General features: G+C 33.8%; 4 protein-coding genes across 6 annotated transcripts; 1 reads left to right on the top strand and 3 right to left on the bottom strand.

Annotated features, from left to right (window-relative positions):
* Positions 1–7,321: 7,321 nt before the first annotated feature.
* LOC110821087 (MAPK kinase substrate protein At1g80180) lies at positions 7,322–8,214 on the bottom strand. The gene has a single exon (XM_022050809.2). It carries the CDS (start codon positions 8,044–8,046, stop codon positions 7,603–7,605), a length of 444 nt encoding a protein of 147 aa, XP_021906501.1. The 5' UTR covers positions 8,047–8,214; the 3' UTR covers positions 7,322–7,602.
* A 3,594-nt stretch (positions 8,215–11,808) lies between these two features.
* Positions 11,809–15,977, top strand: PSF1 (partner of SLD five 1). 2 transcript variants are annotated; one of them, XM_022050901.2, is made up of 7 exons: positions 11,809–12,105; positions 12,338–12,560; positions 13,007–13,074; positions 14,569–14,682; positions 14,790–14,961; positions 15,343–15,492; positions 15,599–15,977. In XM_022050901.2, the coding sequence occupies exons 2-7, from the start codon at positions 12,486–12,488 to the stop codon at positions 15,623–15,625; spliced, it is 606 nt and encodes a 201-aa protein (XP_021906593.1). In that variant the 5' UTR covers positions 11,809–12,105; positions 12,338–12,485; the 3' UTR covers positions 15,626–15,977. The 2 variants fall into 2 exon arrangements, with proteins under 2 accessions (XP_021906593.1, XP_088077194.1); XM_088221068.1 differs by lacking the exons at positions 15,343–15,492; positions 15,599–15,977 and adding an exon at positions 15,082–15,314 and having other exon boundaries at positions 11,814–12,105.
* A 153-nt stretch (positions 15,978–16,130) lies between these two features.
* On the bottom strand, positions 16,131–22,091 carry LOC110821024 (uncharacterized). 2 transcript variants are annotated; one of them, XM_022050700.2, is made up of 3 exons: positions 21,946–22,091; positions 19,994–21,873; positions 16,131–18,363 (listed from the first exon to the last, which is right to left on the bottom strand). In XM_022050700.2, the coding sequence occupies exons 2-3, from the start codon at positions 21,038–21,040 to the stop codon at positions 16,270–16,272; spliced, it is 3,141 nt and encodes a 1,046-aa protein (XP_021906392.1). In that variant the 5' UTR covers positions 21,041–21,873; positions 21,946–22,091; the 3' UTR covers positions 16,131–16,269. The 2 variants fall into 2 exon arrangements, with proteins under 2 accessions (XP_021906392.1, XP_088077192.1); XM_088221066.1 differs by having other exon boundaries at positions 19,994–22,088.
* Positions 22,092–22,837: 746 nt separating this feature from the next.
* Positions 22,838–24,110, bottom strand: LOC110821194 (F-box/kelch-repeat protein At5g43190-like). The gene has a single exon (XM_022050934.2). The coding sequence runs from the start codon at positions 24,020–24,022 to the stop codon at positions 22,904–22,906; it is 1,119 nt and encodes a 372-aa protein (XP_021906626.1). The 5' UTR covers positions 24,023–24,110; the 3' UTR covers positions 22,838–22,903.
* Positions 24,111–25,040: the final 930 nt, after the last annotated feature.

The raw sequence follows: 25,040 nt of genomic DNA, 5'->3' as shown, positions 1-25,040 counted from the left end.
TGTATTACCTGAAAAACTTGATTTTGTGTTATTTGTGTCTACTTCTGGGAGTAAGACACTACTGAGGGGGATTGTATACAGAGCTTGTGTCATAGATATAGCAGATAGGAAATTGAATATGAACCTAATAGAAATTGACACGGGGGACTTCGATGTAATTTTAAGAATGAACTGGCTAGCGGTATATCACACCACTGTAGATTATTTTAGTAAGAAGGTTGTATTCAACCCTCATAATGAGGAGTCATTTACAAATTAATAAAATAGTTTAACATATGTTCCCTCATGGAAAATTTTCTTATTAGCAAGTACTTTAACCCACTTGTTTTCTCTAATTAGGCAAACCCAAGAAAGAAATTTATATTCAAGAGATTTCGGTAGTACGAGACTTTTCAGATGTGTTTTCGGATGAATTACCTAGACTGTCAGTGGACAGAGAAGTCGAATTCACCATAAACCTTCAGCCAGACACCCAGCCTATTTCGGTTACTCCTTACCGCATGAGCCGCATTGATATAGAGGAACTAAGAAAACAGATCACTGAATTGTAGGACAGTGGATTCATCTGATATAGTGTATTCCCTTGGGGTGCCGGAGTCACATTTACAAGAAATGGAGATAGGATATTCAGGTTATGTATTGATTACAGAGGTCTGAACAGGGTCACGATCAAGAACAAGTATCCCCTCCCTAGGATCGATGACCTCTTTTCGAAGATAGACCTGCATTCAGGTTATCATTAGATAAAAATCAAGACAGAAGACAATCCTAAGATAGTCTTTCGAAATAAGTATGGATAATATGAGTTCCTGGTCATGCCATTTAGACTAACCAACGCTCCAGTCATCTTCATGAATTTGATGAACAGAGTTTTCAGACAATTCTTGGATCAGTTTGTCATTGTGTTCATCGATGATATCTTGGTCTATTCAAAGAACAAAGAGGAATACGCTCACAATCTGATTCAGGTTTTACAGGTTCTCAAGGAGAAGAAATTATATGCAAAGTTGAGTAAGTGTGGATTCTGCCTTGAGCAGACTACCTTACTAAGACACATCATATCAAAGGATGAAGTGTCAGTGAACTCCGAAAAAGTTGAAGCAGTGTTTGAATGGAAAAAATTGACATCGATTAAGGAGATCCGTAACTTTATAGGGATGACAGGGTATTACCGTAAATTTGTCGAAGGGTTTTCGAGTCTAGCTGTTCCTCTGACTCGGCTCACAAAGAAGAATGTCAAGTTTGAGTAGAACGAGTACTGTGAAAAAAGTTTTTTAAAACTAAAAAGACAGCTGACTACTGCACCTGTGTTGGCCTTGCCGAGCGAATCGGGTGAATATACAGTTTACAGTGATGCCTACTACCTAGGGTTAGGCTGTATTTTGATGCAGTATGGGAAAGTCATAGCCTATGGGTCCAGACAGTTGAAGAGTTATGAGAAAAACTATCTCATCCATGACTTAGAACTTGTCACAATTATTCACGCTTGAAAACTTAGCACCATTATTTGTATAGGGAGACATTTCAGATTTATACCGATCATAAGAGCTTGAAACACATATTCACTCAAAAAAATCTCAATATGCATTAGAGAAGGTAGATAGAACTCCTCAAAAACTATGATTGTGATATCATGTATCACCCGAGTAAGAGCAACGTGGTAGCCGACACACTCAGCAGGAAAAACACAGGTATATTAGCTCATTTGATGGTTTCAGAATGTAGTCAGATAAGGACCACACAATAGGTACGACTTCAGGATCTGAAGAGAGTCACATGTTTGGGCCACCTAACTGTTCAGCAGAGTTAACTTAGAGAATAAAAGAAGTTCAATCCGCCAATTTCACCCTAGCAGCCCTTAAAAAAGATGTAAAATAGGGAGTTAACTCAGAATTTCGAGTCTCTGTCGATGAGTCGCTCAAATTCTAAGACAGAGTATGTGTTCTAGGTGACAATGAGTTGAAAATGACATCATAACGGAGGCTCATAACTCAAAGTTTACCATGCATCTTGGAAGCATTAAGATGTATTAAAGTATGCGACTCCGATTTTGGTAGAACGGGATGAAAAGAGGTATAGTTGACTTTGTTTCTAAATGTTTATAATGTCAGCAGATCAAGGCAGAGTATCAACGCCCAAGTGGGCTACTTCAGCCATTACCAATTCTGGAGTGGAAGTGAGAACATATCACCATGGATTTTGTGACAGGATTGCTTAATGCACGGTCAGGACATGATGTCATCTGGGTAATTATTGACCGGCTTACTAAGTCTTCCTATTTCTTACCCATCAGGATGACCGATTCTTTGAACAAGTTGACAAGAATGTACATCCAAAAAATAATCAGATTACATAGAGTGCGAGTAACAGTAGTGTCCGACAGAGAACCCAGGTTCACTTCTCGGCTCTAGTCTAGGTTCATCAAACCATGAGAACGAAACTGTCCCTTAGTACTATATTCCACTCTCAGACTAATGGACAGTAAGAAATAACGATCCGCACACTTGAGAATATACTCCAAGCTTGTGTTCTTGACTTTGGGGGCTATTGGGACGATCATCTACCCCTGATAGAGTTCGCCTCAACAATAACTACTAAACAAGTATTGGCATAGCTTCGTATGAGACATTGTATGGCCGCCCATGCAGATCGCTAAATTATTGGGAAGAAGTGGGTGATAGAAAATTGTTCGGTCTACATCTCGTAGAGGAGACTACAACTAAAATAGTTAATATCATGAAGAGCATTCAGATGACTCAGAGCAGACAAAAGAGTTATGCGAATACTCAGATGAGAGATTTAGAATTTGAAAAAGGCAATCAAGTCTTCCTTAAGGTCACTCATTTAAAAAAAAATCAGTAGGTTTAGCAATAAAAGAAAACTAAGCCCCCAGTTTATCGGGTCACTCAAGATCATAGACAAAATTGGTATCATCGCTTACGGACTGACACTACCTCCTGAATTTTCAGGGTCCATAATGTGTTTCATGTGTCCATACTATGCAAGTACAATTCGAACCCCCTCTCATGTCTTGGCCCGCGAGTCACCTTCACTCTAAAAGGATCTGTCATACGAGAAAGTACCGGTCGGTATTGTGGACCAAAAGAGCAGATTACTCTGCAACTGGAAAATTTCTTTCGTTAAGGTCATGTGGCAGAAGCACACACCGAGAGAAGCCACATGAGAGCGAGAATCAGACTTCATAGCCCAATATCCCCAGCTATTTGATTGAGAGTGAGAGAGACAAATTTGAAGGACAAAATTTCTTTTAAGGAGGGGAGAGTTGTAATGCCCAAATTTATTTAATTGTAAATTAAATTAATTATAAATATAATTTTTTAATTTTAATTTTATGTAAAAATGAAGGAAATGTGATGGATGATGAAATTGAAAATAATTTTGGGAAAAAAGATGAAAATTTAGTTTCTATGGGTATTTTTAAAAGAAAAATCAGAAACCGGAGGTTAAAATACAATTTAGAAAATTTTTACTACGTAGGATGCCCGGTCAGCAGCTCCGACGAACCAGGACGCGCGACATGGCAACGGACGCTGACGTGGTGCCACGTAAGAGGCCACGTGGGCAATCTGCGTGCCCATGATCGAATGGTCCAGATTAGTTCCCGTGCGTACAGACGGTTTGGATGCGTTCCCTCCCCAAACATGATCGAACGGCCAGATTTAAACGTGATCAGATGGTCCAAGTTAGATCGCGATGAATGGCCCATATTAGATCTTGATAAACGGTCCAGATTCCATTCCTATTTAATTGCGATCAGACTGTTCAGATCGAACGTGATGGATAGCTCAGATTAAATAGAGACGGATATAAATAACTCCATTCACACTAAATCCTAACCCTAGCTGCCAGCCACCCTCACCGGAGAAGAAGACGCACCCACTGGAAAGGAGAGCCGCCGCCACCTGTCGCCGCGCCAGAGCTATTTCCAACCGCCAAAAGAGGTAAAAAAAATTTTTTTGCTCGAAATTCAATTTTAGACACCCCCGTGGCCAAATTGGAGCAAAAGAACCGCTCAATTGGCCGAAAACTGCAGGCAAAGTCCGGCAGCCCCGTCGCGGGGAATTTCAGAAAACGTCTCCAATAAGGCTATTCTCGATTCTCGTTCGGCGTAATTTTTCTACCGTTGTAACCATCGTTTCCTTCTCTACAGGTTAACTGCAGCAAAACACCCAACCACACGTGATTCGGAGGAGTCGTCGCACCAAAGAGCTCTGTTGCCGGTGAGTTTCGAGTTTTTATATTTTTTGGGCCAATCAAGATCCCTTAACATATTTTCTCGCATGGATCGATGCAAAATTAGCCAAAAATAGCTGAGCTAAGGTGGATCACCATTGTGGGTGGCAACATTGACGTCGGAGCATGACGGAGCCATTGTGCTGAAATTCCATAATTGGCTAAAATTAGACCCTGAGGCTGATTTTGGATTTTTTTGTGACATTATTAGGTACTTATAACACGTTTTAATTTTTGAAAAAAAAAAATTCAGAGAACCCGGGGACCGCCAGTAGGCGCAGTCAACAATTTAATCTTTCGGGCATCAAATTGAGTAAGAATCTCTCACCTTATTTCCTGTTATAGAATTGAAGTTTAACTAATAATAATATGGTATTTTTTATAAATTAAAAAATATTCGTAATTAATTACATGTTACTAATGGATGTGGAACCGGTTACTTATTACTGTTTACTATGTTTAATTGATTGCCTGATTTTACAATTTGAATGCATAATAATATCTGATTTATCGATTTTATGATCTGAATGCATGTATTGATGTCTTACGTTACTACTGTTAGATTAAAAAACTGAGATATGATTGCATTCCCTTATGCATATTTGTTTGTTTATGTGATTATAGTTGAATTTAAAAATGGAAACTAAAAAAAAAAACATGAAATTATGTGATTAAGTAAATTGATGAAACGACAGGTTTACTGGATATCTTAAGATATGGCGGACGGATCGGGTACAATAAGGAATCCTACCATGAATGTTGTCTCATACCGGACGGGGTATCGAGGCTTGGTAATTTGGTGTTCATACTGGACGGGGTATGGAGACAATTCGTTTTATCCTAATACCGGATAGGGTATTAAGGTTTAGTAATTTGATACTCATACCATACGGGGTATGGGGACAACCTATTAATTGAGAATGTTAAAGAAAATTGTTCACGAATAGTAGGAATATCCCTATGAACCCCCATGGATACTAGCAGTCTGATAGAAAGTGATAGTTGTTGTTTCGATTATTTGAATATGAAAGTATAATATGTGCTATGTTACCGATTACATATGAAATCATGATATGTATAGTGTTGTTGTTTTTATATGTTGTTTTTGTAAATCTCACTACGGTAAGTGGACGGTAAATGATTTTATTATTAATAAATGCATTTGTTTAATTAAGTGCTCCATTTATTGTTTTGATTTTCTACCAATCTTCATTTCTGTGTCAATGAGTTGGCGTTATATTCTTATTGGGATAGTGTAACTCATTCTTTATTTAACCATTTCAGATCAAGAGAGCCAAGATCCAGAGTCCGATCCGCAAGAGGGTTGCGAGTAGGATACTAGTTTCATTTATTTTTTGTTCATTTCCTTATTTCGTTGTATTTCTTTTAAAAATGTAATTCCCGTATCACTATTTAGTAATTTAAGTTATTGTGTAAGGAATGTAAACTTTAACCATTTATTTCACTTTCACATTTAAGTTATAATTTATTTCGTTAGACATTGCGAAGTCGTTATGTATTAACACTATAAATATTAGACATTTTAAAAATAGAGATCCTTAAGTTGTCATTATATTACTTAAACTATATCTTTTCTATATTAATCTATTATTAATTTTGAAGTTAGAATAATCTCGGTATTGGAATGATCTATTTTGCCAAAGGGTTATTGTCATTGTTGAAGTTACATGACATAACTGAGCTCACTCATATTTATCATAGTACATTATTTCATATGTTATATAAACTTTTTATTTTTAGAGTTTGTAATTTTCACTCTAGTATAAGATTTCAATTTATTAGATATTATAGCTTTTGTGAGGTTTTTTTTTTTTCTTCCCTATTCATTTACTTTTGCAATTATTATTATTATTTTTTATTTTGAAATTAGAAGGATAAGGTTGTAATGGATGGCATACATGGAAGTCCATATTTGATATGATTGATTTACTTGATTCATTACACCTTTAATAAATTAAATATTAAAAAATTAATTTTCATTTAACACAAAATTAAAATATATATTATGTTATAATAAGAAAAAATTATATTATTTTTTATTATGTTCTAAAGATGATAAATAGTCAATTTTACAACAAAAATATTGTAATATTTTAAATTATAAATGCTATTAGTATACTATTTTAATTATTAAATCTTATTGTAAAAATCAGAAATCAAGATGATGAATAAAGTTTAGTTAGTAACAAAATCAGAATTCAACACAACCTTTTTACCAACATTAATTTTAATAAAATCAAAATTCAACTCTAAGAAAATAGTCATAGATTCTTATAATTGCACATTTAGGTGCCATTATATATATATATATATATATATATGTATGTATATGTATATGTATATGAGTTAAATATAATTAGCTGTCACCTAGAGATTATAACTTGTAAGAAATCAGAACATGACATGATGATGTTTTCAAAGATGTGGATTTTCCTAAATTGACCAATCTCACATTCCCACCTTGCCAAATCCAAATGTTTTTTTTTTTTAATTTTTTTAAAATTACTGTGGTGTATTACAAATTTGACCAAATTTAAAAGAATTTAAATTAAAAAATTCTTAATTATTTATTAATTATGCTATTAAATTTATTATAATTTAATAATTATTCTCAAATTATTGTGTTTGTTACCCCCAAAAAAAAACCCCCTTTGTTGATCCCTAAGAATACCAAAACCAGTTCTGCTTCAGCAGAAGCTAAAGCTGGGAAGGAAGATTCTAACATATTCTTTTTCATTCCAACTTTTTAAAGTTTTGAGAAATTGTAATTAAAAAGATTTAAACCATTTTAATTAGTACTAATCAGATGATTATAATTAATTACAAACAAAAGCATGGATCCCATCAAGTTCAAGTTGAAAATTAATAACCCAAGAAAGATGATGATGATGATGGTGATAATATATAGTTACTAGGGGAGAAAGAGAGACCCAAAATCAAGATTTTCTTTTGTACAAATTGGAATTTTCTCAGGAACCAAACAAGGGTATACACACATACATACATACATATATATATATATGTATAATTACATATAACCCAGACAAAACAACAAAACCCATATGCAGAATCTATTCAAAAACAGAACAAGAACATGAAACCAATAGAGTCTAAAGTAATACCCACAGAGAAATCAAAGCATCCCATGAACTTGTTTTTATGTTTTCCAGAAACTCCTACAATCTCTCAACTTTATGTAGATGAGATATGCAACTTTTGAAAAAGGAAACCTGCTAAACTAAACCGTTTCAAAATAGGAAACAGAAATTAATATTATATATCTCACACTAACGCTAACGGAAATCGAGGTTTCATCGGCGGAATATCCTACCTCGATCTACGCTTACCGGACTTGGCCGCCGTCCGACGATTATTTCCTTTAGGTTTGTTTCCAAAGGCGTTGCAAAACCCACATGCAGAGACTCTGGGGGAAGGCGGTTCTATCGCCGGAGACACCTTGCCGGTGCGGTAGCCTCGTCCTCCGCCGTTGGATCGGCTTCTATCGATGGTCCTGATTGGTTCAAGTCCTCTGGATGGCTTGCCATCTTTGACATCAACCGATTCCTGCTGTGAAATTTCTTGGCGTTGATTTAATTCTTGTTGCTGCTGCTGCTGCTGCTGATGATGATGATGATGATGATGATGATCTTCTTCTTCTTTTTGCTGATTGGCTACTTGATTCAGCTCGCCTGAGATGAACCGATCATCCCAAACTAGTCCTGAAGATCCCTGCCTCCTGAACGAAACTGCGGATCTCTGCAGACCAGCCATGGAGGAGACTTTCTCTCTTTTTTCTCTCTAGAAATTTTCTTGGGAGCCAAACGTGGTTTTCTCTAAGCCGTTAGCTGCAGAACATGACAGTTTTGTCAAGCACATGTATTTATTTACAGAGAGAAATGGTGGAGAGTGGAAGATGACAAAAAGATATTGCGGAGAGCGAAAAAGTCAAAACAAGGCAACTCGGTCAACATTTTCCTGAACTAATTTACTTCAACTGCTTCTTCCTTTATTAATTTTTAAATATTAAAAAAATTAAATAAAACACAAATTTATAATTACTTATTTATTTATACATAAGTTTAATGAATACTTTGGCATTTCCACCCACATAATTTATTTGAATTTCTTCTATTATTATTATAATTATATCTCAAATATTTGCTGTCTTTTTTGTTAATTAGTGGGTGTGTATTATGTATATACATATACATATATATATATATAATTATATTTTAAAAAAATAAAAATAGAGAGAAATTCCCGCATGCCTTGTAATCTAAATCACCATCATTTAAATTTATAGTGATTTTTGGCAATTCAACATCATCATTAGAAATCATATTATGTTTTCAAATATATAATTTATTATAATTTAGATAATAAATAAGTACAAACAATAACATAAAAATACAATATTTTACGTAAAAAAAATCTTAAAATAAAAAAAAAAATTACGAGTCAAAATATAAATAAAATCCCATCTTATATTATATAAATTAAAATATAATATTATATCATACCCTTATGATATTTTATTCCATAATTTTTTATCATAATCTTATATGTGTGTGTATATATATATATATATATATTCTAATCATGGTCGTATTGGTGTGTGATTGTTGGTATACAAATAAGAGCCATGATCTCAATTCAATATATCTAATTATAGCCATAATATTCACATAGTGACTCCCATTCAAACATCTCATATGTTAATTTGCTTTCACTCCAACTTTGTATCACATATACTTTTAATCATATATCAATATTACAAACTATATTTTAAAACTATTTTTAATATAATCAAAATTTTATGAACTAATTTATAATATATATATATAAAATAATAAATTTGTATATTTTTAATGAAATATAAATTTGTAATATTTAAATAAAATATAAAAATTTTAACTATTAAATTATTATATTAATATTTAAAAAATATTTATAAATTAGTAATAACTTACGTGACACACATACATATATGTATATAAATGTTCTTGGTCCCATTAGCACAATTGACATCGCAATTTTTTCTCCCATTTCCTTCAAGTTTCCTTTTCAAACATGGCAGCTATTAATATCTTGAATGAAGTCAAATAATGTTTACTTTTAAAGATTGTTATGCTTATATATATATATATATTTGGATATATTCATATACATTTATCCATCAAACTACATGAAAGTTTTATTATTTTGAATAGCACTCATTATGAGGGTTTGAAATTTGGTGAAGTAAACACGATCAAAGTCAATAAATACTTTACATACACACACATATATATACATATATATATAGATAAACAACTATTATGAAATTGTATGTGATCCTACACTTTCTTTTTTTCAATTTAATTTCGATATTTCGATTATCATAATTAATTTTTTTATTGTATTTGAAATCATTCATTTAATTAACATATATAAAAATGTAATAAATTTTTAACATACATTATCACGATTATATTATCAAATTATTACATGGTATTATCAAATCAATAGTTGTCGTATAAACTATTTAAAATCTTACTTTATTTTAAAATTTTCAAAACTTTATCGGTTAAATATATATATATATATATATATATTTTATCTTATGCTTTTACCCTTTTCAATTCAAAAATATATAAAAATACTTTATTTAATTTTTTATAACATAATTATCAAGTAAGGTGATATAATTAAAAATATTTATTTTATTCAATTAAATTACTTTTTTTTTTCAATTAAATCTCTCTACATGCATGTATATGTATACACTATACGTGTATACCTATATATATATATATATAATGAATTTGAAGTCAGGAAATACCATAAATCACCCTATCTCTAAATGTCTTTCTCATCATTATCATCATCACATCATCAACACTATCATTTTGCATATAAAAAATGAACAATCCCTCTACAATATACATGCTGGTTGCCATGATTGCTCAAATAATGATTGTATGTATACGTACATATATATATATGTGTGATGGTATGTGTCTATATATATATATATATATGTATAAGCAATAATAAGAAGATGAAGAGGCTAATTAATGTATGGTATATGGGACCATAATGATAAAGAGCAGCCATCAAGTTGACCATGGTTTTGTGTTTGTCTTTTTACACACACCTACATGACATGACCAAATAATAATTATGAAATGGAACGATATATTGAATGATAATTTTATAGATTTATTTTATGTTTGCAACCCATTAATGGTCGTTTAAAGCTTATACAAACTATTATTTTTAGATTTTTTGAAATATAAATTTAACTTAATTTGTGGTTTATATTAAAATATAATTTAGATTGATTTTTTTAAAAAAAAATAATTTGTACGTAATTATATTATATATATATATATATGGAATTCTAGATATAAAAACTAAATTTTATTTCTATAAACAAGTTATTTGGCAACTAAACTTGCATAGTAAGCTTTGGTTGCCTTTAAATTTTACTAGAAGTAGAATTTTATCTCTATTATTAAAATATAATATCTTTAATTACATATGTCTCGTGTGAAATTTTTTAATACGTAATTTTTTCTGATAGATTTACTTTCATTTTAGATATCGTGGTAGTTGAAATATTTTTAATTTAATTCTCGGACCTCCTTCTCCTCCTTCTTCCCATGCTCACTCCCAATCACATTTCATTCAATATCGTTTTGATGGTCGAGAATTTTAGCCACATTTTGTACACATCGCATTTATAGAAAAAAGTGTTATAATTTTTCATTAATTATGTTATATAAATGGAAAAAAAAACAGGAAAACACATGACTTTAGAAAGAGTTTGAGCAACATTGTAAGGGAGAGAGGCATAGCATGGCTCTAATGACCACATAAACTAGACTCTCTATTATTCTCTTGTTCTCTTTCATTATAAATACCGAGTCTTTACGAGATTTGTGTTTACTTTCATTGGATCCCTCCCATTCGGAGTGTGGGAGAAAGAAGAAGAAGATGAATTTTAGGAATTTAAGAAAATTAGATTTTTTTTTGTTTATTTTTTATATTTAGATATGTTTAAATTAATCCAAATTAAATAATTTAACTGTTAAGTAGAATTTAACGTGACAATTTATCTACTGAAAAAATATTATGTGTTAAAAAATTTCATAATAGTATATGAAGTTAACAGTATTAAATCTTAATAACAAGATATAACTAATTCAAATCTTATATGAAAAACAGATAGATTAAATTGACATAAAATTAAACATAATAAATAATAGGTGAACAAAATTTCTATTTTAACTTTATTTTTTCTAACATTTCGTCGCTCACAAAAAGTGAAATATTTTTACAAAATTTAAACCTCATAAAAATTTCGCAAAATACACACAAAAAATACAATCTGATTTGAATTCACGACTTTATAGAGACGGGTGCGAGTACTAAAATCTCAGTTAAAAAATAATTAATACTTTATGCAAAGCAATAATTAACTTTACTACTGCATAAATTTGTAAAAAATGAGCTATTTAAATAAGTTTATATCTAATTATGTCATGTATAATTATAAAATAAAATAAAAACTTGCTAAAAAAGAAAGGATCTTTGTTGAATCCCAGGTCTCATCTCATGAAATTCTGCAAAATTAGTCCATCTTCGTCCTGTCTCGACATAACTTGAAGTAACCTGCGATGCGGTGCAAAATTCCTAACTTTTCAAATACCCCACAACAAAGAGAACCCCTTAATCATCCCCGCTTTCTTCCCTAACTGAAGTGAATTTCCTGTATCTCCCTCTTATTAGGATTCTTGGAATGGAAATCCCCATGGAAGGAAATTCAAGAATCGCATAAGATCTTAAGTAAGTGTCTCTCTGGACTAGCTAATACCTCTCAAATTTGCATACTTTTGTGGTAATTGTATGGAATCTTACTCCCACTCTGTCTTCATTGTCAGTTTTTTTTTTTGGTTGTTGGTTGTTATTGGGTCTAAGGAAGAATTCTTAGATGTTTTAATTTTAATGTTCACATGCGTAAGTAGATGCTTATATTGATAAAGATCGAATATTTAGCGAGTACATGTTCATTTTGCAGATCAAAGTAGCGACTTTTGCTTTTAATAAGTTGGTCTAATAGCGCACAACCCGTTCGATAAAATGTTCCAAAGAATATTATGATTTGTCTTAAGTGGTAGTAGATTTGAAGACTAAGGAAAGTTGCTGGCAGCTTGTGGTTTCAAGAAATGTACGGAAGAAAGGGATACCAACTGGTGAAAGAATTTGATAGTGGCGAGAAAGGGCAGCTCAAGCCTTTCAATGTAAGTTTGCTGCTTGCTTTCGCAACCAGGGTTTCTATTGTTTGTGTGTAAAATTGTTAGAAATGTCAACTCTGCTAATTCACCTATTTCTTTTTTTTTTTTTTCGAAAGGAAAGGTTCTCTTGCTTGTGAATCGCTAAATGGTTAGCAATGGGGTTATTTCTCAAATTGTTTCGTCATATTTACTTGATGGCTTTGTCTCTCTGTGTAATTGGTGATTTAAGTGGCGATGCGATGATATTCACAATTTCCTAATATAATTCCAAATAATTTCTTACATTTACATTTCTGGTTTTCATGTTTTTTATGTACTGTGGTCGATTCTTTGTCAGCTTCCTTTTTTTTCCTCCTTGAACCTCCTGTCTTTGGATCTTCATCATCAAAGTTCATATTACTGTGGGTATGAAATTTCTGATTGATTTTTAGATTATCTATATAACCTTGTAGAGCAAGCTCTTTGACGAAGTAGTAGAAGAATGCAGCCAAAATCATCTTGTGCTCCAGTCCTTGATAAGGTATTCCTGTTTCGCCATTTGGTATTTTGCTTTTAACTTTATTGAAAAGCACTGCAATGTAGGCAGTATCTGAAAGGAGCCTCTTGGAGAACCTGATGAAACTAATATATTTTGGGTGGAACAAGTTTGCAGTCTTTCATATTTTGTATGTCAAAGATAATTATGTGTGTAGAATATAAAAGAGCTTTAGATATACTAGAGCTTTAGATTTCTTGAATTTCTTGTAAGGTTTAGGAATTAAGGATTTCAGGAGTATGTTTGCTTGTTATAGAGGATTATGAAGTCTGTGAGTTACATAGTGAAAGGTTGCCCTTTCCATTCCCTTATTGTTCCCAATTTCAGCTGCTGAGTAGTGACAGTTCATCAGATGCGTCACAAGTGACATTATTAAACAAAGTTTGTAAGCACTTATATTGAGAATATAAGGTACTTCCTGTAAGCAATTAGGAGTAATACTGAGATTCTCTTTGCTTTGTTTTTTTTTTTTTTTTCAAGACTACTCACCTTGGAAAAGAGGAATGATGAAAGAAATTCTTGAAAAAATAAAAAGAAAGGCACAAAGAGGGATGGAAATGTTAAGAACCATGCCCTGGAAAACACTATACCAAAGGTAGATGTTTTCATCCCCTCTCTTACAGCTAGACTCATGGTTGGAGGGTGGAGCCCTCAGAGGTTAGTATCTGCAGATTTTTGCCACAGTAAGACAGAAAGACACTCTGGTGAATGAATCTTTTAGGGATATAGGCGAGGGGGTGACTTAAGGAGTGGCGGGATGTATAGAGACACCTCAATTATTGGAAGATCAACGAATATGAGAACCTCCAATGTACCTTGTCTCTCATTGACTCGGATCGTAGTAACGATCAACCTATATGGAATCTTACTGAATGTGCATCCCTTTCGGTCAAATCATTTTACAAGCATTTGACTAAGCAGGAAATTGAAGATGGTGAGTTTCCTTTTAGACAGATTTGGAAGGCAAATGCTCTTCCAAGAGTGGCTTTCTTTGCGTGAGAAACCAGTAGAGGTTGCATTCTGACGGTTGATAAACTGATGAAAAGGAGAATGGTATGGCGATCAGGTGTTACTTACGTAGAGGAGCTGCAGACGATTCATTAATGGAAGTATGATTACAAAGTACCAAAAAAATGATCGACTGTTACCTTTTTCTCTCTTGCTCATGAGGCATTGAGTAATTAAAGATGCAGATCTTTCCTATTAATTAAGGCAATAGTACCTAGCCTAGTGAAGAAGAGATCTTGGTTTTAATTTTTGGGCCTCAAACACTTATTTGAAGGAAGGAACAAGAAAGAGAGATCTTGGTTAGAAATATCAGGATCAAGTGCTCTTAAAAGGAAAAAATATTTCTTTTTTTTCTTTCACAATTCAATATTATACTAATGAATTGACTTGCAGTCTCCTGGAAACACACTTTTGAACATGTTTTATCATCAAATAAACCTTCATGTGATTCAAGACATGGTGTTGCAACAGGAAAATCCAGCAGGAAGGATTGGATGTTCAGACAACTAGAAATGCGGACCACTATGGAGCACTCATCCATCACCTTTCTTTAACTCGTAACAAACGCTGCCTAATGGCTTATGTGTAAGTATTCATTGTACATTGTTTTCTTATTTTCTGAGGGAACATTTCTGAGCTAGTTTATATATGGCAGGAGGTTATCAAACTGATTGAAGTTTATAACTATGTAGGTTCAACCGAGCAGAAATTATACAAGATCTGGCATGGAAAGTAGGGCTTGAACTTCTTGACCTTCCAACAGAAATTCAAGAGAAGCTCACTCAATCGGAGAAAGAGTATTTTAAGAACCATTCTATCGCTCTAAAGTCATGCATGGGGAAACTAGGCATCGAACTGAATGTGGTAAGTCATTTTTCTGTGTCTCTCACATGAAAGAATTTGCTGCTAATAAGCGTTCGTCTGGAAGAAACGGGCATGGTGCACATAACAGTGTAAACCCTTTCTTGGTGTATGACTTTCTAGGTTATAGTTAAGATGATGACGAAGTTTGTGGGCAATTCACCTTCAAGGGTGAGTTGGCTTGAATTTATTGTTTATTCATCTTAACAAGCTGCCTGCTGTTAAGCGGTGTTTGCATCTCATAGGAAGGCTGCTTGGTCATGCTCAGCTAGTAAATAATTATTTTGCTTGGAATATAGTTGCTACACTAGGCGCCATTATTTTGTATCCACAAGACCTACCCTTAAACCAATTGTCTAGATCATCACTTATATTCTTTGCCAGGATATGGTGCCACCCAAGGATCCTTACATCAAGGTCAGAGTTGTTGAGAATATTGATGAAGGAATAGTGCTCAGTGATAAGACAACCAATTTTGCGAGCCACTCAATGCACTTCCTGAAACGAACTGATGCTGAGCCATACATTGCTCGGGTGAGTTTAGTTACTCATTTGATTCAAGTAGCGTATCAAATGGATCATAAGAAAAAAGGATTAAAAAACATAGGTCCTTCAACTTTTCATTTCTCTGCACCAACAGGGCTTGATGGAGGAGCTTACAGGATGAAATACCAGTAGTAATTTCCTTGACCATCTAATCAAATTTGAATGTTGGTCAAGCTGTTCCTCACTAACAGGCGTGGATAAGCTGATTGACCTCAACTGCTTTGCACTTCGATGGGGTTGGCCATTCAATATGAAATCATATCCAATTTCCTCATTTGCCCCATGTAAATTTAATTAAGTACTACAGAAACAATTGCAAAGAAGAGATTTAACTTGTGACTCTGTTTTTCTTTTTCCCCGTTATGTTTTCTAAATTTGGTTTGTATCTTAAGGTGATAACAATTGGAACAAACCTCAAGACATTATTATTTTTATGATGAAATCTTCTCAAAGTCATTCATAATTTCAAGTAATTCATATATATTCTTTCTAATTATTAGAGTTTAATGAATAATTCATAGTAAGAATCGAAAGTATTTGTTTCAAACTTTACTTTTTACTTTCACTGAAAAACAATGTACAATTTACTTTTTAGTCAACAATAATTGGGTATATATTATCATAAGTTTAAGTTTAATGATCATAATGGTATGCATTAAAAGTAATCATTACACACACAAAGTTTGAGATACAAAATAACAGAAAAAAATAATTTTCTGTTTTCCTTCTTCAAGAGGAAAGACAAAAAATAATTTAGATATACTTTTACTTTCTATATCTATTATTGCCACCACTACTACTACCTTTTGAGTTTTCGTACACACAAGCATCAACGGCTACTAATATACGAGTTTCAAACTTGTGGCCTTTCAATGCTGTCCTAATCTTCTTCACTGCTTGTTGCTTCATCAGCCTCCGTTCCGGCACAGTAAGATGCTTACATTTATCCATTCCCTTGAGGAATCCAACCATAGTTTCTCCAGAACCCCCACTGGCTTTTTCCTGTTTCACTAGCTTCTCCACCACTTGCAAAGAAAACATCTTCTCTAAACTGCTTTTGTTTCCTAGCTCAACAAAATCCAATATGCAATTAGTGGCTACTTCCCTTGTCTTTACTGATCTGCTGTCAAGTGATTGAGCTATTCTGTCTACGAGACCTATCTGAAAGATCTTATTCAACACCAGGACTCCACCATTACCGACTAGCATTTCGTGGAGTGCTGTATATGCTGAATCCTGCAGCTCTGCAATTTGGCATTGCATCATCTTTACCAGCTCAGGAATGATACTATACTCGAGAAATTTCCTGATGAAGGGTTCGCCACCAGAACATGCTAGTTTCATCAGTAAAAAAGCCGACTCGGATCTTATTGAGTTTTGTTCTAGATGCCCACGTTGCAGAAGTTCTGACAGTCTTCTCACAAGGGGACTTTGTATTATCATTTCTCTGACTCTCGAGTCCCCTGCATTTTCAAGAATTGGTATCAGATCCTGCATTGCCTCCAGGATCCGCTTACTATCACTTTCTAGCACCTTATGAACGAGGCCTTCAAAAGTTTGTGGCTCTGGAGAGGGTTGACCTGCATTACTGTCTGACAGAACAAATCTTTCCAAACGAAGCCTCACTTGCCATGGAAAAAGGCTTAGATTTGCAGGTCGTAGAGAACCATTTGCAGGACCACTCAACTCATAAAATGCCTTCAAAGTGACAATTGCATGGTGTTGCACGACTTCAGACCCATTCTCAAGAAGTTTAATTAAATTCTTATCAATTTCAAAGGCAAACATTCTCTCAACAGCTTTTGATTTTCCGGCTTTCATCAATAATGTCAATATTGTAAAGACACTCTCGTGCAGTTCCTCTCTGTCAAGAGAGAGCAACTCTCCAAGATAGTTAAAGGGAATGCTTTGAAGCACCTTATCGACAATATCCAGGCTTCCAAACTCAGCAAGCTTTGCAAGGACAGTTAAGATGTTAGCTTGGATAGTTGGATCGTCACAAATCTCCAACACATTTGCTAGCTTATCAACTGCACCACTGGTTTCAAGCAAGGGAAAATACTTCGAATAGTCACTCCCACTAAAAATATTAGCGATCGCACTTGCAGATGTTGCAATCAAACCATGCGAATTAGCTGATATTAAGTCTGCAATTGTTGGTCCAATTATGCTACTAAAGCTTGCTCTGCTAGCTTCAAGCTCAGAAATGGATTTGCTAGCCATTAGGGCCTCGACAATGGCTTCCAAAGTGATAACAACTAGCTCTTCTTCTGAAACATCAAGGAGAAACTCTATCCTTTTCTGAACAATTTTCTTTATGCTCTCTTTCCCAAAAATAAGAAGCCATGGACAAATAAATGCTGTGCCTCCAGATGTAGGTTCACTTAGCAGAATTTCAACTGAATTATCTATCTTGCCATCAAGGTACAGAGAAACCATGTCATGTACTTTATACAAGGGGTCTGTATCAGTTTTCATCAGCAAGGAGCCTTCAACAAGCTTGCACACTACAAGAGGGAACAAGCTCTCCTCTCCAAGCACTGACCAAATGGACTCTAGACAAGATTCAGGTACAGGTTCTACCCAGCATAGAGCAGCAAGAGCTATGAAGAATTTTCTAGACTCTCCGAGCATAGCTTCTAGACTGAACTCAAATGAACCAAATATGGTCAACGTGTTCTCTGCTTCTTTCTCATTCACATAGGAAACAGGACCCGGTGCACATGCTGCGTAAGTAGATAGGTTGGAGATGGCCTTCTCCCATTTCTCAGCTCTTGTTTCTTTCCTCAGAGCCTTACCCATAACAGCAACTGTTAGAGGGTGGTGCCCACATCTTTCAAGCAAATTACTTGCCATATCCTATAGATAAGCAAATATTAGGCCATAATAAGAAAATCATCATAGAAAAATTGCAAATATCAGGGAACATTAGGAGCGCAAATGGCATAATATTATCCAGATGACTGCATCTAAATCAAACTTGATTTTCATGTTTTCATTTAGTTTACTTTATTGTTTCCAGTTTTAACTTGTATCTTTTTCAGTTACTTGGGAAGCATTTTTAGCTTCCAACTTTGATGATGGTTTTTTTCAAGTTCACAAAAAAGCATTCAATTCACGTCGAAAAGTTGGTGGAGAAGTTTCCTTGAGGAAGGGCTGCCACAGATGAAAACTTTATGGAAATGCCCTCATCAAATGTTTGTTACTCCTCTCCAGAGCACATAATCCATCATGCTTCGAATTTGCTCTGGATTTTCTTAGGAGTGAGATTTCTATTTCCTTAATAGGAAATTAAATAAATTAGATAAAGAAAAGAGGAGATACGATGTATCTCAAGGAGGGTAAGCTATCCTTCAAAAATGAAAGTAACAGAAAAACAAAAACATTGCAATCAAAACAAAAGCGTATAGTTGCTACAGGCTCAATGCAAATTAGAAATTAGAGATTTCCAATTTTTACTTCTCCATACAGAAGTTGCAGATGACTTGCACATAAAAATAAGATTGTAATTCTACATACTAAGACTAGAGTAGCAGATAGATTTAGGGATTATTCCGGAATGGAATTTGAATTGAATAAAATAAGAACTTAGGAAGGAAAATTTATCTGAATTATCCAAACAACACTCATTCTGGTTGATTTTACTACTTCTATACAAACTTTTTAGAGCATTACCGTAAAGAGATTGTCAAAATAAGACTCCAGAAACCCTTTGCTAGATAAAATTATTTTGTAATTTCTATTTTCTTCAATGCATATTATTTTATTTTCCAAAAAACTGTTTTCATTTTCAAGGGACCATTTCTATGTTTTTTTTCATTGTATTGGTAGAGAAAATGAAATTAGAAAATTCTCATGTAACAAACAGAGTTTTAAGGTTTTTATTTCATATCAGATAGAGAATCAAAAGCCAAAAAAACATATAAACTAAAACAGTTGGGAAAAAAGAGGCTGAGGTAATAATGGGGATGGATAACCAAAAGGACGCTTAAGAGGGAAGCAACTCAGAAATTCCTTTTGGCCCTGCCTCGTGACAAATAAGGAGAGAACTAGAATTTTTGATTCATTACTGTCTACTAAATGATCCTCAACGATCCTGTTGAAGATAAGATAATAGCATAGGATGATGAGAAGAAAACACTTAGCCTATGGATGGGAACCAGAGAGCAGCTACTACTGAGTTTGTACAAGTGAAAGGTTTGAAACCTGTATGAGATACATAGATGGAAAATTAAGAATGGAATGGTTTGGCCTAACAAATGCTGGAAAAATGTCAATTTCTGTCCACATGATGTCATTTTCAACTTCCGAAACAGATTCCCTTATTTAGATATGAATTATGTAATGAGGAGCTGCATTATAGATTATGTAGCTTAAAATCTACTAAGGATATATTGAAACAATATAGAGCTCTTTAGTAATGATAAATGCATCCTAGAAATGGATATATACGTATATGTTTTATAAACGTTAGATTGATATTCCATACCGGAAGTTCTTCTTCACCAAGGAGGCTATGGTAGAGTAGGATTGCCTTGCTTATCTCCTTAGTGTCATCTTTGCTTAATTCAACTTTCTCAGCCTCGGTAATTTCATAGACAGCTTCATTTCTTGTTGTTACTAGATACTTGGAATCATTATCATACAGATTTGCAAACCGTTGGACTATGTCCTGCTCCCATACATCATCAAGAAGGATTAAAATGCTCTTTCCATACAAGGCTTCTTGAAGCTTAAAACAAACATATTCAAGATCTCCACTGTTTTCATCTTTAGTGTTTTTCCAAAATCCAATCTGTACAAGAAATCTACTGATTTTTCTTGCTAAACGTTTTTCATACTCAGCTTTGCTTCCATTGCAAGCAGCTCGACAGCATGCTTGCCCAAATCCAAGTTCAACTGCACCATCCACAAATTTCATTGGCAGATCAGAAGCCACTTGACGAGCCAAACATGACTTCCCAATACCAGATAGTCCAACAATTAGAACAACCCGATGAGAATCTTCTTTTTCCAGTAGATTCCTCACCAACTTACATTTACTAGAAAGTGGATAGCCCTGATCAGTTTTTATTTTCCATTTAATAGGCGTATCTTTTGCTGTTGACTCTATCACTTTACCTATATTTTGGGCCAATGTTTGAGATTCAAGCCACCAATCCAAGTCATTCCTCATTGAGTTTATAAACTTTGTGAGTGGGTCTCCAGCCATAGAACTCCATACTACCTTAGCTACATTTTTAATTTTACTCTTCGAAATAGTCCTTCTAGCCTTTGTTAGATTCGTGCGCAGCTGTTTTATCAAGGTATTCAAACTTTGAATTTGGTAATTCAACTGTGGGTTATGAAGCTTATGGCCTTGTTTATTCTTAGTTAGCCGTACTAAATTTTCGAGATCTCTCAAAAATTCTTCTATGTATTGGATTTTTTTTGGAGCTTCATCAAGATCCCTAGATGCTTGCTCTAGGGCACCAACAGCCCCTACCATACATGAAATTATTTGGGTAGCTGAAGAAATGACTTGCAGGACGTCCATACCACTCAAAACACAGATTGGCAGTGGCACACAAATTTAATCAGTAAACTGAAGTTCACCAGAGCGCCAATGTAACTACCAAGTGCTCCCTAGAACCTGAGGCAAACTCCCAATTCATATAATCTCAAATGCCCTTAAAAGAAATATCATCTTTACATGGTAAGAACCATTGAGATGGGAGTAAACCAAGTGAGAACCTGTTTTTCCCAGCAACAAGAAAAACCAAGTAACCACGCAACTTTGCCAACATAAAACACAAGACTGGAAACAGAGATTTAATGAGCTCTCCACACTACCAAAGATGCCATTATCCAGAAACCCAGATGCCTCCATAATTGTTACTTCAGAATTCTTTGACCAATCAATCCAGCGAGTACAAAAATTAGAAGGTCAAACTCCAGGCACAACATTGCAAGTAAAGCTTCAACTAAGTAGCGGTTGCTGAGAGTTAGGATCAAATCCAACTCATCAAATTGGTAAAAGAAAATGGCAAGTTTGAAGAAATCGATGTCTCCTTCATCAAAAGACTACCTAATTGCAGTCAGAATCTATTTCCAGCAAATGAAGATATAAATGACCCCCAACATAAACACGCTTAAAGTAGATCACTTAGCATCAAAACTCGTGAATTTTAAACAACAAAAACTATAAAGCTCAAGAGAAAACTTGCGTGAAATGTGACATGTGATCTTTGGGAGTATGAGAGAAGCAGTTTATTCTTACAAGAACACCCACAAAAGTCAAACCCAGTTCTTCTTTTCCCTCAAAGGTCATCGAACACGAGCAGAAACTATAATTAGAACAAAGTCAAGCCAGTATCCGGAAGAAGAAATCTGAGAGCAAGCAGGTTTAAGAATCAGAAAATTGTAGTGAGAAGCGTAGCAGAGCGCAAAGAAAAGAAGTACCTTGGGTGGGTTAAATGCTGAAAGGAAAAGGTAAAGAGGAGATTAGGAGTGGACTGCGCAGAGGATTTTTTTCAAAGTTTACAAAGAAATGAAGAAGAAGAGCAGACGGCGAAGAAGAAAAGTCTGCGTGAGCATCAGGAGGAAAATTTAAAGAAAAAAGAAAAGTGAAGATTTTTTATTTTTCTTAATTGACTATTTTTACAAAGACAGATAGTTAGTACTAATTATTTAATTAAATAATAATAATTTAGTATTATTAATTTTTAATTTTTTCTATATTAATGTTTAGTTTTTTTTTCTATAAAAACTGCTTTAAATGAAAATATACCATGTATACATTTTAAATTGTATAAATATTCTCTTAAAAAAATTATGAGTCTAGTCAAATATGAAATAAAAAAATTATATTAAAGCAATTAAGGTAATATCAATTATTTGAAATTAATTAGTAAATTAAGTATAAAGTATGTAAATTATATAATTATGGAAAATAATATGTAAGATTTAATGCACCTAAAAATTTTTAAATAATAAATTATTACTAACTAATAGCAAATATTGATAATTCTTTACTACGATAAATATTGAGAGGGTAATAGATAAAATATTTTATTTATTAATTAATTCATATGTTAAGATAAATAATTTATATACAAAGAAAAGACGAGTAAATAAGTAAATAAATGAAATTTCTAAATTCATTGAACGAAGATGGAAGAGGAAGTTGCGGTTAACCTAAAGTTTGAGTGAATTAAATATGTATCGGGTTTGAATTTCTTGCAGATATTTTTATAATCCTCCTTGTATTTTTTATTATATATATATATATATTTTTTTATATTTGCAATCGGGGTTTTTAATCGTATATTTTCGTTTAGATTTATTTTAGATGTTTGTTAAAATATTATGAAATTTATTGATAGAAATTTACCAACTTATACAATGTAGATTCACTTGTTCAGAAAATGGAAGATTGGGAAAGATTAGGATTAATCATAACACCTTTAATTCCAAAGTTCAAAACCCTTTGACCTTTCACAACTTCACACCCTTCCACCCAACACCATTCCCATTTCCTCTTCTCTCCATCTTCTTCTTCTTCTTCTTCTTCTTCTCTCCAAACCACCATTCCACATCCAACTTCTCTGTACAAACATATTCTCCCTTCACCCCTCGCACACTTACTACTACTCCAACTCTTCTTTCCCTCCAAAAATCTCATCCCCAATTCAACCGGCACTGTCCCAATCATCACCCATTTTTCGCCCTCATCTAGTTCCCACACGCAACACCTGTCCCTCCACGTCCCCCCCACCACCGTCAACCTCTTTCTCCGCCGTGTCAGTGCCGCGAACTCGAGCTTCTCCGCCATCGGAACTCCCAACTCACGCCAACTATTCGACTCAATCTCCACACCCATCACGCTAAACGCCCTTGCAGATGTCATCCAGTAAAGAACCCCGTTACAGTACACGCTCTCGTTCGGTGTCCAAACCGTCAATCTCACCGCGAATTCCATCGGCATCGGATCAACTCTTACCCACTTGTTTTGCTCAGAATCGTACATCTCCATTGTCGCCTCGTACTTCGCTCCACCTCCCGCCGCCGCCGATGACATTCCACCCGCCACGTAGATTCTAAACCTCGGAATTTGCTCATCTAAAATTACAACACCAATAGCCGGGTTGGTCCTCGAGATGTTCAATAGCGGAAGGTATTTATGCTGCCTGGTGAAGGGGTTACATATAATTAGGTGTGGTACAGTAGAGTTGGTGGATCTGAGGAGAACGAGGCTGCCGAGTAAGGAAACGGGTCGGGTCGGTTGGGGTAGAAAGTCGAGAGATAGTTGGTGCCAAGAATTCGTAATCGGATTATGAAGATAAGAAAATAAGCCATGGCTGCGAGTGGGAAGAGCGAGGAACCATGGTGGGTGGCGTTGTGGGGAGAGGGAGTTGAATGGGTAGGTGGCAGCACAGACATGCCAATGGCGGCAAGTGGATCTGGCTCGAGCTAAGGAGTCCGGCGAGAGGAAGGAGAAGATGTTGGCTAAGAGATCGAATGGAAGGTTGCTCCACATCTGTGACTGGAGGAGATGATGAAGAGTTCTCCAGGAGAATTATATATGAACATATTTATAGCATATTCTGGATTAGTGCTAATTAATCTTTCTTTTTTAATTATACGAGAGTAGGCGTGTTTGTGTATATATATATATATGGTTTTTGCATAACAATACAAATATAAGTAATTAATGTGTAATATTTTATATTTAATAAATATACATACATTGTTAATTTTTTTATCGTAAAAATTTTAATTTAAAAAAAAAAGTCAAAACAAAAATATATATTTAATATAATTAAATACGTAATGGTGTATGAAAAAATTATTTAGTACGTACATATTTTTTTTGACGGAATAAAAGTAGAAAATAAATAAATAACTATCTTTTTTATAACTGCAATTATTGGTGGGGTGATAAATAAATAAAATAAATGATGACATGATGTGACGTTGGAATGCGGGACCCACATCCACGTGCGATTTTGTTGTGGACAAATTCTTTATGTCGTTTTGCGTTTATTTGATGGTCGTACGTTTTAATATGTTGAACTTTGGATCCTCTGCTTGAGTGTGTACAGTCAGATTCTCGTCGTCTTAAATTATTTATTTATTTTTATTTTTTAATTTAAAATATTACGTTATTTTTAATTATATATATATATATATTTTTTAAATTTTAAATCCAATTAGTTCTATATTTTTTTTAAAAATATTGTTTGATAATATTAAATATTTTATTTATAGTAATTCATTTGAAGAACACGAAAGCTAGTTGAAGTATTCAGCCACCTAATATTCGAATGAATGCTGATTACTTCAATTAAAATAATAATATTTTATTTAGTTAAAATTTTAAATAGTTTAAAAAATATTATAATAAAAATTGACCTTTAAAATCGATACTAAAAAGAACATATAAACTAATATTTAACGAGTTCGATCGTTGTTTATAATTACAACTTCCGTATATATTTTATTTATTAGAATGATCCCCTCTCGATAAAATATAAATTAATTTCTGAATTTTTCTC

The sequence above is a fragment of the Carica papaya genome, chromosome 5, assembly GCF_054855325.1.
Source record: "Carica papaya isolate Zhongbai chromosome 5, ASM5485532v1, whole genome shotgun sequence".
NCBI classification, from domain to species: Eukaryota; Viridiplantae; Streptophyta; class Magnoliopsida; order Brassicales; family Caricaceae; genus Carica; species Carica papaya.
This window is presented reverse-complemented; position numbering and strand designations above follow the sequence as displayed.